General features: G+C 37.1%; 2 protein-coding genes across 4 annotated transcripts; one reads left to right on the top strand and one right to left on the bottom strand.

Moving 5' to 3' along the window:
• Positions 1–4736: 4736 nt before the first annotated feature.
• Positions 4737–10428, top strand: LOC104249083 (transcription factor GTE4-like). Of its 2 annotated transcripts, none has more exons than XM_009805462.2 (5): positions 4737–6882; positions 6994–7039; positions 7129–7245; positions 7399–7473; positions 9872–10428. In XM_009805462.2, the coding sequence occupies exons 1-4, from the start codon at positions 5038–5040 to the stop codon at positions 7446–7448; spliced, it is 2058 nt and encodes a 685-aa protein (XP_009803764.1). In that variant the 5' UTR covers positions 4737–5037; the 3' UTR covers positions 7449–7473; positions 9872–10428. The 2 variants fall into 2 exon arrangements, with proteins under 2 accessions (XP_009803764.1, XP_009803765.1); XM_009805463.2 differs by having other exon boundaries at positions 9880–10025.
• A 656-nt stretch (positions 10429–11084) lies between these two features.
• Positions 11085–15383, bottom strand: LOC104249082 (malate dehydrogenase, mitochondrial). Of its 2 annotated transcripts, none has more exons than XM_009805460.2 (7): positions 15016–15383; positions 13733–13906; positions 13449–13617; positions 13278–13339; positions 13059–13180; positions 12405–12522; positions 11085–11547 (listed from the first exon to the last, which is right to left on the bottom strand). In XM_009805460.2, exons 1-7 carry the CDS (start codon positions 15268–15270, stop codon positions 11407–11409), a joined length of 1041 nt encoding a protein of 346 aa, XP_009803762.1. In that variant the 5' UTR covers positions 15271–15383; the 3' UTR covers positions 11085–11406. The 2 variants fall into 2 exon arrangements, with proteins under 2 accessions (XP_009803762.1, XP_070009467.1); XM_070153366.1 differs by having other exon boundaries at positions 13733–14340; positions 15016–15328.
• Between the last annotated feature and the right edge of the window lie 361 nt (positions 15384–15744).

Genomic DNA, 15744 nt, shown 5'->3' with positions numbered 1-15744 from the left:
GGAGTCAAAGATAATCTAAAGATATGCTTACCTACTGATACTGACTCAGCTCTCTCAATATAGTAAGTAAAATAGTTGTTCGGCCTTATAAGGCTCAGTATGTGAAACTACTATACCGCAGTAGGCTCGCTCATAGGTCCTCGGTCATACTAGGCTCTATATCTCGGCCATTCTAGGCTCACTCATAGGCTCTCGGTCACAGTTTACTCGGTATATAACTCACCATCTGATCAAAGGTTGCCCAATAGGGGCATGCCCATCGATTATAGCTCGATAGTAGTAAAAATAATGTAATACTGTATATATATAGACTCTCTACTCTCTTAGCTGAAAAAAGACAAAAAGAAACTGAATTTGAAGTCCCAACAAGGGAGAAAACTGTAACTTATGAGACAATGATAATGACATAAGTTCAAGAATACGAACTTCTCTATATGTTTCGTTATTAAGCACATGTAGTTATGTGATCATGCCAAAATGAAGGAAAGATTTAGCCTTAACATACATTATCACAATCTTTCCATTCACCTAGTTGAACTCGCCTCCTTGCACCTTAATCTACAACAATTATAATAATACTATCATTAAGTTACGAAAGGTACAACTATCGCACAACAAATGACAAACTTATTTTGTATTAAAACGGACAGTATCTCCCCTATAATCCTTACTTCCTCCAAATTCAAGATAACACCTACAACATAAGAACCCAATAATAACAACATATATACATTATTTTCCAGCCTTATATACACCATCAAATACTACAAAACAGCCCAACAGACCCCAATCTCTTAATACATGAAACAACCACCGTAGTAGTGTCAAACGACTCGAAAATACTACGCCGAACGACCAGACCACCACCCTACATATATATGGTATTTCTCCACACCCTTCATCCTCCAAAAATCCATAAAAATTGGTAAACTACGTAGCCCAACAACAACACAAAATTGTCCACAAAACAGTCTGCTACAAGTGAATAACTCGAACTCACAGCTTCCAATCACTGTCCCGTGAGTTCTTACAAGTATAGAACGACGTACCATGAATTTACAGCAGAAAAAATGGATGAAAGAGAGTAGTAAACTCACTTTATTTATTGGATAACTCAGCTCCTATCTTGGTTCTTCAAACTCTAGGTTTTATCTTTAATTAAAACTTGAAAGGGAGAGAAAATCAATTAGGGTTTGTGGGGAATTTTTGCAGAGCTTACGTCTGGTTATTATGACCTATTTTCAATCTAATATATGAAGAAAATAGGCCTTTAAAATGCCTCTTTGGACGACCCGAAAGGGCCCATTTTTGGGCTCTCATTTAAGCAAGTAAGTGACACACCTACTTGTCACCTAACAGCATGTGCAGTCTTGCAAAAATGCCCATATCTCTCTACTCCGAAGTCGTATTGACAAATGGTTTAATGCGTTAGAAAGTAGACTCATATATATTGAATTTGATGGGTGGAACATCCCATAACTCTAAGTATATTAGGAGAAAATCGCAGTTATATTTGACCCAAAGTTTCAGTAAAACTTATGAACGTAATTTGTTATGACTTTCATCGACTTTTGTTCCACAATTCACTTGAATTCAAAAAATAACACACGACGATCATACGACTAGAATAATTCATAGAATAACATCCTTGTCATATTAAGCACCCTAGTCTCACCCCAAAATTACATGTTATAATATTCCTAACTTGTCGACTTTCGACGAAACATTGTGTTCTTCAATTCCTTAGCTTTTGAATCCTCTTTGTACTTGTTGTTCATGATCCTCAATATTTGTAACTTCATAGGTAACATGATTAAATTACTTTATATTATTTTAAAGATGATCTTATTTGTGAGCTTACATCAATTGATTTACGACGTACTCTCGCGTACGAAACTATAGGGTGTAACACCTCCCCTGATTTTCTTGTTCACACTTTGAGCTATTTTTTTGCTAGTAGAATATTTTCTATGATCGTCATTTCTTTGACAAAACCACTCTGATTTTTAGAAATGAGCTTACCTAGCATTGGGTTTAGTTTCCTAGAGAGGATTTTTAAGATAATTTTGCTAGTGAAATTACTCAAATAAATAGTTCTCAAATATGAGAAACTGCTAGGAGAGTACACTTGTGGTATAAGGGCCAGACAAATATGGGAAAATTACTTAGTTAGTCTTCTTCATCGTAGAAATCCTGCACAAAATCTCTAATATCATTCTTGATGATGTCCCAACAAGTATTAATAAAAGTTCCATTATAGTCGTTTGGTCCAGCTAAACTTGCAGCACTTATACTGAATACTGCTCCTTTAATCTTTTCACTATCTGGAATGGCTGTAAGGATAATATTATCGTCATTGTTAATACATTGAGGGATACAATTTATGATATCCTGATATCTGAAATAGTATATAAAATTGGTGCACAATAGCTTTGCCAATGTCTGCATCTCCTTCAATCCACTGATCATTTTGGTCCTTAACTCTACGAATATGCAGCCTTCTTTCTCCTATCTCTAATGGTGCTATGAAAATATTTAGAATTCGAGTCACCTTCTTCAAACCACTTCATCTTAGCTTTCTGTTTGATAATGGCATCTTGCATCCCCATCTATCTAATATATGCTGCATGGACTTTAATTCAACTCAGCTCTGGACTAATGATTACTGTTGTTGAGATCCATCTACTCAAGGCTTTGCATTTCAGATTCCAAGATATGGACATGATCAAACATATCACTAATACTTTCCGTTGACTATTGATTCAATATTTTGCAAAGCATCTTAAGCTTTTGTTGTAATTTTCACATAGCGTTTTTCTGTTTCTGACTACTTCATACATCTTCTGCTAGTTTCGTTTAAAAAAATTGATGCTCAGTCTAGAAGTCGAGGAACTTGAAGTATTTGAACTCACTGTTGGTTATTGTTTTGGCATTGGATGAGTAGAGATCTATGATCAGAGCCTATTCTTGCCAAATGCCTAACCATGAAACTGTGGAAAAGCTGGGATCATTGGTCATTAATAAACAGTCTATCAAGTTTCTTCCAGATTCTTCTTCTAGGTTCTCAATTGTTATACCATGTGAATACATGACAAATAAATCCTAAATTCGTAACTTTACATTTATCTATATAAGTATTAAACTCAAGACAGTTGTGCACTCTATGATTTCTGCCTCCTTTCTTCTCGTCAAGGTCCAGGATGACATTGAAATCACCACCAATACACCATGGCCCATTATTTGCATATGGACATTTTCAATATTGCTTCATAATGCTCTCCTCTCTTCAGTTGTGCACTTAACATATACTAATGTAAGGTAAAGAATGTTGTTGACATCCCCATAATGCAATTTTATAGTAATTTGTTGATCGATGTTATCCACTACAATGGTCATATTGTTTTCTGATTACATGAGACGAATTTGCAAATTGGTATTAGAAGTACAATGTTGATAGCCTAGAAATCTCCTACACCTCTCAATTTGATTACTGAAACTTGTTCATTTTAGATCGTCAAAACAATCACAAAGCACCACAATAAAGGGTGGGGTTCTAGAACAACATGATAGTTTCTTAACTTGCAGTGTTTGAAAGATAATTGCAAGTAAATCTCTATCATAAATATTACTAGTTAATAATCTGGAAAGTATGTCAACAAACCAATTATCATAGGTTAAACCATACTCATAATCTAATTTTTTTTTATAGCGAAATGAAATGGATTTCATTAAATAGTTTAGTGACTTTTATAACAGAAGTTATAAGTTGAATGATTAGTTAAGAATAAAGTAACTATATCAATTAATAATCTTGGAGGAAGTTTTCAATTATTTTTATGACTTATAGTATAGTAAAGACTAATAATTTTTCTTTGGTGTTACTAACCAAAAGAAAAAATTCACACTCAATATTATTAAATTGCATACTAACCAATATTTTTCAAAGATGATCATTTATCTTTTTAAAAGTGAAAACTTGTCAATTGACAAAATCACATTGCAAACTACTATTTCCTTTTAATATAAGTAAATATAAATAAAAGAATTTAGTTAAAAAGATCTAAGTAAGAGCACTAGCACTACCACTAGCCTTGCAAAATCAAACAAGTTATAAGGTAGTCTATTTTTTACCACAGGCGAGATGAGTGACTTCATTTCCTTTACCAGAAATTGAGGTTTAAGCCCTAGGAATAAAAAGATTTCAGCTAAAGAGTATTTTTCTTTAAAATGAATTTATGCGACGCGAATTTAGAAGTTGTTTGGACATAAGAATCGTAAAATTTCGGAAAAAAATAAAATTGTTTTTTAGTGAAAGTGGTATTTGAAAATTAGAATTGTGTTTGGACATGAATATAATTTTGGGTTGTTTTTGAATTTTTATGAATGATCTAAGTGAAAATTTCGAAAAATAACTTTTTGGAGTTTTTTAAATTTTTGAAAATTTTCAAAATCCATCTTCAAGTAAAAATTAAAATTTTTACTGCCAAACACTGAGTTCGAAAAAAAGTGAAAAAACTTTTCATGGCCAAACGGGCTCTTGAATTATTTAGGTTAATGAATTCCGAATAACCATATACGGAAAATAAAAGGTAAAGGCTCAATTTGTATATTAAGGGTATTTTCTTATTAAAAAAAGAGAATAATAATAACTTCGTGACCAAAAAATCTCTATATATTAGTCAATACTAAAAAAATCAGAAAAAAGAAAAAGAATCAGGCGAGTACATTTCGGATCCCAAAAACTTACTCTCAATCGCGCTCTCTTATCTTTCGATCTCTTCGCTAAATTTTCAATTTCCAAACCCTAATTTTCCCCCAGATTTCCCCCTCTTATCTTTATTTACCCAATAGATCCTTCAACTTTTCCTAATTTTCCCTTTTTTTTTCTCTTTCATTATTTCCAAAAAACCCTAGATCCGTACGACATCCGATTTCCCTGAAATTGGGAATTTTGGTTCTCAATCGGTCTAGGTTTTCTAATTTTCACTCAGCAAAACAATTTCTCTTTTCGGAAACCCTAGCTCCCAATTTGTATGTATGACTTCAGATGCTAAAGGTTTGAATTTTAGAGAGAGGCTTCGTTGGGGTGACGGTACCAAAGTTTATACCCGAAAAAAGCGTAGGATCCAAAAGAAGGATAATAGTAACAACGACGTTTCTCCGGCGACCACCGCCGCCGCCGCCGTAGAAGCAGCCACAGCCGTAGACGTAGCCGTATCGGACACCAATGTATTCCATGAAAAGAGCAAGCTTTACGAAAATAATAATGTTTCGCAGCCAATTTCACAAACCCTAGAGGCAGATGGGCACGGTAGCTGTGGAGGAGCGGCGGTTTCAGATGGAGGAGATGGTGGCGATACGATGGAGGTTAACCGGGAGGTAGCCCCGGAAGGCAGTTGTGGTGGTCTGCCTAATCATGAAGAAGGATCAGAACCTAGAGAGGATCTTGAGGTGGCTAATAGGTTGGTTAAACCGGTAATTTCTAGACTTGAAGATAGGGTTAGGATTAGTTTAACTGGGGCAAGGTCGGGAATTGAGATTAGAGATCTTAGAAGGACGCTAGAGAGGGAGCTCGATCATGTTAGGAGTTTTGCAAAGAAACTTGAAGCTAAGGAGTTTCAGCTGACTTCGCGTAACATTGGTAACAATGGTAGTGTTGTTGCTGTTCCTGGTGATGCTGTTGTCTCCCATAGTTATCCGCAATATATGGGTAGGGACACTTTAATCAATAGTAGGTCTTTAGTGCGAGTGCATTCAGAGGTGGGTTCGGTGGGGCATATTCAACCAAGACCATTCCGTCCACCTCGTCTTGCAGTTGTTGTAAACAACCACACGGTTGGTGAACTTGTGGAGAAGGAGAAGAGGACCCCGAAGGCTAATCCATATTACAAGAATTCCGAGTTCCTTCTCGGAAAGGACAGACTACCTTCCGAAAGCAATAAAAAATTGAAGACCAACGGGAGTGGGAGTGTATCAAAGTACGGATTTGCATTTGGGTTTGGAACATTTGATAAGCATAGAAAACAACTGTTTCGAAGTTGTAGTGACCTGCTTCAGAGGTTAATGAAACATAAGCATGGTTGGGTGTTCAATGAGCCGGTAAATGTAGAGGCTCTTGGGCTCCATGATTATCATGATATAATTAAGCATCCTATGGATTTGGGCACTATTAAGAATAGGCTATCCCAGAATTGGTACAAGTCTCCGAAGGAATTCGCAGAGGATATAAGACTTGTCTTTAGCAATGCCATGACTTATAACCCTAAAGGGCAGGATGTTCATGTAATGGCTGAACAGTTGTCACAGATTTTTGAAGAGAGGTGGGCTGCTATAGAGGCCAAGTATAATCCAGGGTGGAGGTATCAAATGTATCATGATGCAGGCTTGCCCACTCCCACTTCTAGGAGGGCCCATCTTCCTCATCCTTTTGTCCATGAACCTGTGCCTTATCATACACTTGCACATTCTCCTCGAGCAAGGACTTTAGAAAGGTCTGGGTCAATTACTGGGGCAGCTGATGCGAATAAGAAGCCCTTCATTTTCTCTCATGTTGGTAGGACACCAGTTCCCAAGAAACCTAAAGCAAAGGATCCCAATAAGAGGGACATGACGTATGAAGAAAAGCAGAAACTTAGTACAAATCTTGAGAATTTACCTTCAGAAAAGCTTGATGCAATTGTTCAGATCATTAAGAAGAGGAGCACAGCACTTAATCAGAATAACGATGAGATTGAAGTAGACATAGACAGTGTTGATGCAGAAACTCTATGGGAGCTGGATAGGTTTGTGACAAATTACAAAAAGAGTCTGAGCAAGAATAAGAGGAAAGCTGAACTTGCTCTTCAAGCCAGAGCAAGAGCTGCTCAAAGTGCTCCCGCTGCAGTGAGTTTTGAGTCACATATCTCTCTCTCTTCTTGTCTCTCTGTTTGCTTTAAATACATGGTTATCTAGTGTGGATTAGGAATTCTTAGTTTGTCACATTTTTTGTTGTAGAGTTCCGGCCCAATGGTTGCTGATGCACTAAAAGAAAGCAGACCTGGTAAGTTATTTTCTATGAGAATTATTGTTTGAGATTGACATTACATGGAAAATATATATCATAACTCTTGTCTCTTTCCTTATGAGTAGGTGAAATGCATACTAGTGCTCCTTCTACCAATGCAGAAGGTGGGAGACCAGTGGATAATGCAAGCAGTTCCAGCAGCTCAAGCAGTTCTAGCAGTGATTCAGGATCATCCTCCAGTGGTAATAGCTGTTTAGTCAACTGATGAAAAGGAATTATGATTCACTCTGTTGCAAGTCTCCATCTACGCATGAACCATGATCTTTGATATTTGAAGTATTTATTTTGCAGCCAGTATGAAGCTTGTTTGTAACTTCATTTGTCTATGTTTGCAGATTCTGATAGTGATAGTTCATCTACGTATGGATCGGATGCAGGGCATTGACTTAGGATGTGAAGGGATGTTGGAAGTAAGTAAAGACATTAGCTAATACATTTGAGTTTTTCTTTTGGGTGACAATTATCTTTTCCCTGCGAACTTGCACCTTTCTTAATGTTTGGTATGAAATATGCTTTCGAGTATGTTCATTGTGTTCTGGGATTGCTCCATTTCTTCCTGTGGTTGAATCTGTGATTTGGCTTGGTCGGGGAGAATGCACACTTAGGCGTCGATATTTTTTACATCTGATTCCAGTTTTTAACTATTTTCAGAAAGATGGTTAAGGATTAAGAAATAGCTGCTAGGGGGTCGTTTGGTTGGAAATAAGTTATCCCATGATTAATTATCCCGGGATTAGTTATCCCACCCTCCCATAGAAATAAAAAAAATACTACAATTCCGGGATAACTAAATCTTGGGATTAGTTATACCATGATTTTATCCCAACCAAACATGGGATAAACTCATCTCAAATTTCATTCCGGTATTAATTATCCCTTATCCCTCATACCAAACGAGCCCGAAGCCTCTTACTATTTAATGTTGCTTCATGCATATCATCTTCAAATAACTCTCTGATATTTAGGCATGTCAAAAGTATGTGTTACAGGAGGAAACAACGTTGAAATGTTTCATCAACATCTTTCCCAGTATAACCTTTAATATTGAATGGATGTGCTGTAGTTGGGTCCACTTTGGATTTATATGAATGTTCAATATATTTGTTGTGTTAGTTTGTCATATAAATGGCTTTTTCGATCTAGTGATTTTCTAGAATTTAGAATGGTTTAGGAAGGCATAACCAAAATTGTGCAGCCAAGTCTGTAGTTCTTGTCCAGGAGCATACCATTGCTTGAGAACAGAGGTTATAGGATTTCCTGCTGTGCGCATATTCTGTGGTATGTCCCCACATGAATATGCAGATGAATGAAGAATATCTTAGAATGCGAAGTATGATGAGCTTCTCCATATTTTGCAGAGCAAATGGAGTAATCTTAAGTTCTTGACATGTGGAGCATATTCGATATATTCTGATAAAACCGTGTTAGTCTAATAGATGTGTAGTCACATCTATAATCTAGATTTGATCGCTATTGTTTTTTTTAAAAGGTAAAGTTTTATTAACTGAATAGCAAGATGGTACCAGAAAAGAGGACAAAATTGCTGGGAATATCCATGCAGTTAATTACAACATTTTCTACGTAACTCCATAAAATCCATGTAATGATCAATATTATCTACCAAACTACTATTACACCAAAAGAAATAGATTGTGCAGACACTTATTTTTTATTCTAGAAATTGATCTTTCTGCCCATCAAAGCAAGCTCTATTCCTCTCTAGCCAAATAGTCCAGAATATGCAGAGGTATGGTTCTCCAAATCTGTTTAAGTGCTTTATGTGTCTTCTGATGCTGCCAACCATTCAAAAGGTTTCTGACATTCTTGAGGCATGGTCCAAAAAGACCCACATAAACTGAAAAAAAGCTCCCAGCACTGTCTAGCATATCTACAATGCAAGAAAAGGTGATTCGTAGTCTCCAGTTCTTCACATAAATAACATCTGCTATACAGAACAAAGCCTCTCTTATGAAGATTATTTTGAGCAAGGCAAGCTTCCCAAGCTGCAGTCCAACCAAAACAGGCAACCTTTACAGGAGCTTTGTTCCTCCAAATCACTTTCCAAGGCCAATTAGGTTCCCAACTTGCATTTTTCTTAACAAATTATAACAGCTTATGACTCAGAACTTTCTGTCATTACAAGCATTCCACAATAATGAATCCTTCTTACTATGATCAATGTGGGTAGAACTCAACTGAGAAAGCATCTGACAGAAATTTTCTATCTCCCAATCATTTAAATTCCTTCTGAAATACATCTGCCAACCAGAATCTGAGAAGAAATCAGCCACCACTCCATCCTTATTGTTACAGCAGTTAAATAAAACAGGAAATTTATCTCTCAAACATTCCTCACCATTCCATAAGTCACTCCAAAATTTTATCTTTCTTCCATTCCCCACCTCCAAGCTAGTAAACTGCTTGAACTCCTCCCATAATTTGCAAACCTCTTTCCAAATTCCCCCTCTAGTATACACGCTACTGAAGGGGGGGATTCCATCCTTGACGACTAGCATAAATAGATTCAACTATTTTAATCATCTAAAAGTTGATACTGATCTATTTCTTCATCTGATAACTTCTTTATTTTACTAGACACTTCCTGAGCGTGCGGTGGTTATGAACTCTGGTATTTTTTTGATTCTAATATATAAGAATTGCCGAGGACTTGGACCATTTGCAGAAACGTTTTGGTTATAAGATTTTAATATCTTCGATATTCAGTTGCTCTCTCCAACAGCCCCCCCCCCCCCCTCTCTCTTTTCTTTCCCTCTCTTGCATATCATTCAAGGAAGTGTTCTTTTCTAGTTTTGCAGGAGTTCGTCAGGAATGTGTTGGGACAGACATCTTGGTAATCCCTTTGTCTGAAGGGTGTTTCTTTGTGCTTCATCGATGATTCTTCCAAGAACTTCAAGTTTGAGTCATGAAGTGCTGGTCCTTGATGATACTGGAAAGGCGTAAAGGGATCATTCATTTTTACCATCGTTTAACTTGTATATCTATATCGATACAAGGTGGTTTCTGTGTCGAAACTGAATTCTAAATCAGATTGGGTACGGGGATGATGGGAGAAATGCAGCACCTGTACATAGCCAAGATTGCTTGACCAGTTTGAGTGGAAAAAATCTTGTGTTGGGATTTTATTCATTTGATTACACTGCTGCTAGAGCTACTAGGCATGATTGTGTGAGTTCCTGCAACTGCCTGGGTGTACAAAAACATGTGCAGTTAATGGTAGGATAACATGTATTATCTATTGTATAGTATAAGCCTAAGTTGCTCGGACTCGGGTGTCCGATACAGGTGCGAATTTAGATGTTGGATCCTTCATGATCTAAATTATAAGATTCGGGATTATGTATTCAGGTACGGATATTGGTAAGGGGATTCGGCTAAAATAATTCAAATATTTAAAAATAGAGTTACAGAAATATGTCTAAATTATGAGACATTATGTGGAAAACTTATAAGATATTCGAAATATTAAACAAGAGGAGAATCCTAGGAAATAAAAGGAAGAGGACTGACATAGAAATTCTTATATGTGAGGTATTTTATTTTCCTCCATATCACTCTAGCTTTCGTTTTGTTTTTAAAATTTTTTGTATTTGTCCCGAATTTCTTCGTCGATTTTGGTCAAATATCTAAAATTGGTTGACCAGATCAGGTATGGATCCCACAGTCATACCCACACTTATGTTGAGTCCGGAACCTAAATATTATTTTTTTGGACTCAAATTACCTTAATAGGTGTTTAAAAAAAATACATTTCTATATATAGCGTGCAAAAACAAGATGTTATACATTAATGGTAACGTCTACCATTAAGGTATAGCGTCTTTTATTCATACGCTATACATATAACGCCCAAAAAAAACGCTATACCCTAAATATGGATCCACCCATAAGTGAACTGACAACACAATAATTTAAATGCATATAGCGTATATTTAAAGGTCAGAGGTTTTCCACGAGGCAGTGCTGGCTTCGAAATAACAAGGAACTAATTTCTGAGACCTGATTTGACTAATGAAACAAACTCGAATTGAGTCGAATGAATGCACAGGATCCTATATAAGTATATAACCAACCCAACTAATTTGGAGTTGGAAGTGATAATAATAGTTGACATGTTGTAGACCATTATTTTGGGATGTAGAGGCAAATGCAAGGTCTGCCAATCATTATTCTCCAGAAATGTTGTGTATATCTAAAGCCCATCTGGCTCAGAAAGAGCTAAATTTTATGCCTCCGGCAGCAAGAAACTCACATAAGATACAACAAACTGCCTAAAAGAATCCCAAAACTGTAACTCTGGAAAATACTAGATGGTAATATATCTTTTAATTTGAGTTGGCAAACTTGATTCCTTTCTCAATGGAGGATTTCAGCTCCGGTAGAAGAGCTTCGAGTCCTTTCTTCTCGTAGTCTGAAAGTGGGCCCAACCCTAGGACTTCCTCCACGCCGTTCTTCCCAAGTCTCACCTGAAATAGGTAGAACCGATTACCAACTCAGAATTGTAAAAACCAGCAATAGACCAGTTCGTGAGCAAGAAGATATTGTTGTATAGCATGACAAGATCATAAGTAAGGATTAACAAGAAAATGCTGAGCGAAAACCAAAGTTCAAAGCTTTTTTGGAGATTGTTTCACTTGACAAAGACCAAAGAAACTCCTATAATGAAAACTACATTTGTTAAGTTCATAAGAGTGAAATATTAACTTTTGATGACAGCAGCCCAGCTCAACAGGCATCTATATTTTGTACGAGCATAACTAGGATCCACTGCTCTCTCAACAAATGAGAGACTAATTCAAAACATTTTGCATTGAGATCTCTGTTTGAAAGGTTTAGACGTAACAAAATCGCAGATCAAATAGACAGATCTACACCTACACCATGCCCAAGAACAGAAAGTCGAACTTAATTTGCTCTTAAAACATCCACACAATGAGAAAGGGATGACCAAATTATACAGATACTTCATATAATGACATCATCTGACATAAAAGGGAAAATTTTCTTAGAGACAGGAACAGAAGAGTTATGGCAAGACTCAGCACAACAACAACAACAACAACAACAACATACCCAGTGTAGTCCCACAAGTGGGGTCTGGGGAGGGTAGTTGTACGCAGACCTTACCCCTACCTTTAAGAAGGCAGAAGGGCCGTTTCCGGTAAACCCTCGGCTCAGGAAAGATAAATGGAAGGGGCAATAACAAGCAAACCAATCCGAAAACCGAAGCGAAAATACAAAACTAACACTAGTTGCAAGACTCAGTACAGGTCTACCACAAACATGCACACACATCTCTGAAGGGTCAGTAGAGGATTATTACCTTGGATGCAAAGAAAGGTAGCTCTGTGACATTTGACTGCACAAACGAACACTCAACAACATCTGGAACCCCATTCAGGCCCTTCAAGCAAGCATCAGCAAAAATAGCCCCAGCATAGCTGCAAAAGTAATACTCATTGTTCAGATGAAGTTGTCAAAGACGTAAGCTACACAGATAAACAACAACTACGCTTCAGTCCCAAATAAGTTGATTTAGAGGTAACAAAATGAAAAAGGTTTCTTGTTGTTTCTTTTGCATCACCAACTCTTCTAACAGTTTTGTAGGTGAAGCAAGTTCTCAGCAACATTATATGCACCAAAATTTCATATTCAAGCTAAAATCTACTCAAGAGTGTTGATGCTGGCCACCATGCATAATGTTACATTTGTAGACATATGAGGAAACATGCAAAAGCAGGTTTGTACTTTCAAGTTATCGTCATGACACATACTACAATTGCGAAAACATGTAGAAGCATAGGCTAAGCATCTGTAGTGCAATGTCCGACGATTTAATTCCAGCCAGTAGCAGGCACTATAGCAAGTATTCTTTACCAAAATCTCAGGGGGAAAAATCTTTCCATTGCCCAACTCCAAGAAGTTCAGAAAACACTCAAAAAGTAAGATAATTAAAAGAGGACGAATAGAAACATACGCCATTGAGAGTGTGGCTGAACCCTTTCCAGCTTTGGCCTCAACAACTTCTGTGCCACCGTCCTGGGTTCGCTTGGTGAGCGCAACAATTTCTTCATCTGACAAATTTGCCTTTGGAGTGGCCTATTTCATAAATTTCGAGATAAAAGGAAAAACTCAGTTAAGTTACAAAGTGGAAGTCACTTATAATAGCTTGAAGAAACATAGAAATGAAAATTACTTGGGACAACAGCGGGAGGATGGTTATGCCAGCATGACCGCCAACCACGGGGACAATGACATCTGGGAATAAAGTACCAAAACACAAGTCGGGATGATTATATTATGTGAACAAATCTAACAAGGTGAAATAGAAGCAATTTCAAAGCATGAAGTATAGTAGGAGACACACCGGAGACATTGACTTTAGCTTTTCCAGCATAGAAAGTCTTTGCCCTAACCACATCAAGTGTGGTGACTCCAAAGAGCCTCTTTTCATCATAGGTCCCGGCCTTCTTGAACACCTCAGCTGCAATTGGCACAGTGGAGTTCACAGGGTTGCTGATCATATTGACAAGGGCCTTTTATGGATTGAGGAGAGGCAGTAGAAGAAAGAGGAGAATCAGTAGCTGCTACTCCAATGACTTAACTCATATTTTAAGCCAATAACAAGAGGTCGTGCACAAGGATACTTACATTAGGACAATACTTTGCGATAGCTGTGCATAGTGATTTAACAATGCCAGCGTTAATGTTGAACAGATCATCACGGGTCATACCCGGTTTGCGGGGCACACCAGCAGGAATGATGACCACGTCAGACCCTTCCAGAGCCTGCCCTAGCTGGTCTTCTCCTGCAAACCCAGCAACCTGCAAAGTCCAGTAAAAACGTCTAGGGTCAAGGAACCGAAGAGGAGGACCAGAAGCTGAGAGGATAACCAAACCTAAAGTAAAAAATAACAATAACAGATTATTAACAAAAGTGATAAAATGCATAGAAATTTTTCAAAAAGGCAAATGAGATCAAGTCCTCAAAAAATAAGTGTTGAATTGCATGACCACATCATCTATAAGAACATTCAATATGATGTCAAAATAGATAGACGGCAGCCTTCCGGCAACGGAGAAGCTCTGAGCTTTTACAGGTGACCAAGGTTCAAATCTTGAAACCTGCATCTCCAATGATGAGGTAAGACTAAAATCGCCTTCCCTGAGCCGGCCGGCCAGGAACCTTCTGGCACTGCAGTACTCCATGTCTATATGTGCTCAGGTCTCATCATCATCCATTAACAAGATGTTTTCACCTAAAAAAAAAAAGAAGAACTAGACAAAAAGCACAATCTATACGGTATCATCATAGACAAGAGACCTAGCATCCATCAACAAAATATTTCACGAAAAAAAAGAACAACAATGCGCATGTGAAGGCGTGTTGCAGACCTAAAGCAAATAATAGATGTGTCCGAAACAGGTCAATACAATTCAACGACTAATAAAAGTTACTGCTGCATCAGAGCACTTGAAATTCTAGAGCTTGAGATAGTGGAAGCCGCACACGCGCACACACACACACACAACAGAGTCACATTGAATGACACCAAACCATCTGAAACTCCATATACGTCAATTAATCAATTACATCTCAATCCTAAACAAGTTAGAAATTGACTGATTATATGAATCTTCTATATCCATTCCACTCCACTCAATCTCATTTCGTTCACATATATTCATACCGCCTCCGTTATAATTTATGTGATGGTGATTGACTAGGTATGGAACTGAAGAAATAAGACAACTTTTGAAACTCAATCTCTAAAATAAACCATAGGCGTATGTGGATACAACTCATCATTATAGGTAAATTGAGAATTGTAATAGTTAAATTATTACTGTGTCACATAAATTTGGGACAAAGGGAGTATTAAAAATGACAATTACGAAATAGAAACGGGAAAGGATAAAAATAGAAAGTATACCTGAGATCTGGTATTGATGTGGCTAACATCAGCGGCAACACCAGGAGTGCCGGCAATATCGTAGAGTGAAAGCGTTGATACCAAAGGGTTCAGCTTCATCAGAAGTGAAAGAGGCTGCCCGATTCCTCCCGCTGCTCCCAAAATTGCGACTTTCCTCTCCGGTGCGGCCTCCGATGAGAATTGGCGGCGCGTGAGGCCAGACGCGCCGGAAGTTGAGGTCCTCCGGACTACAGATCTCAACATGGATAAAGTCATTTGGAATAGTTTATGAATTGAAATGGAGAAAGTGTGAGGGGTCACAACGTCGAGCAGCGAAAGAAGTGAAGCTGACAGTAGATTTATATTGGGGATGATGAAAAAAGTGTGAAGGAAAATAATTTGACTAAAAAGAATGATATTTTAAAAATATTTAGTTTTAAAACTTTTATTATTATTAACAAAATAATTTATTAACATACAAATATATAGTATGATTTATTTTAGTACATAAAATAAATATTTTTTAAAAGTACGTGCTCAATGAAATGCCACTATATAATTGGAACATATGGAGTATGTATTTAGTGAGGTTTGGACATAAGAATTGTAAAATTTTCCAAATAATTGAAAAAAAATTCAAGTGAAAATGATATTTGAAAATTAGAGTTGTATTTGGATATAAATATAACTTTGGATTGTTTTTGAAATATTTTGAGTGATCTAAATAAAAATTAATCATAAAGACTTTTT

The sequence above is a fragment of the Nicotiana sylvestris genome, chromosome 8 (assembly GCF_000393655.2).
Source record: "Nicotiana sylvestris chromosome 8, ASM39365v2, whole genome shotgun sequence".
Taxonomy (NCBI): domain Eukaryota; kingdom Viridiplantae; phylum Streptophyta; class Magnoliopsida; order Solanales; family Solanaceae; genus Nicotiana; species Nicotiana sylvestris.
Note: the sequence above shows the minus strand (reverse complement) of the source record. Positions and strands in the feature narration are given on the sequence as shown.

Excerpts from the sequence above, each read along its gene's own strand:
- LOC104249083 (XM_009805462.2), top strand. The coding sequence starts at position 5,038 with ATGACTTCAGATGCTAAAGGTTTGAATTTTAGAGAGAGGCTTCGTTGG. Across the intron at positions 6,883-6,993 it reads CTCAAAGTGCTCCCGCTGCA|AGTTCCGGCCCAATGGTTGC; the intron begins GTGAGTTTTGAG and ends TTTTTGTTGTAG. Across the intron at positions 7,040-7,128 it reads ACTAAAAGAAAGCAGACCTG|GTGAAATGCATACTAGTGCT; the intron begins GTAAGTTATTTT and ends CCTTATGAGTAG.
- LOC104249082 (XM_009805460.2), bottom strand. The coding sequence starts at position 15,270 with ATGACTTTATCCATGTTGAGATCTGTAGTCCGGAGGACCTCAACTTCC. Across the intron at positions 13,340-13,448 it reads AGCTAAAGTCAATGTCTCCG|ATGTCATTGTCCCCGTGGTT; the intron begins GTGTGTCTCCTA and ends CTTTATTCCCAG. Across the intron at positions 13,181-13,277 it reads TCCTCCCGCTGTTGTCCCAA|GCCACTCCAAAGGCAAATTT; the intron begins GTAATTTTCATT and ends TTTATGAAATAG.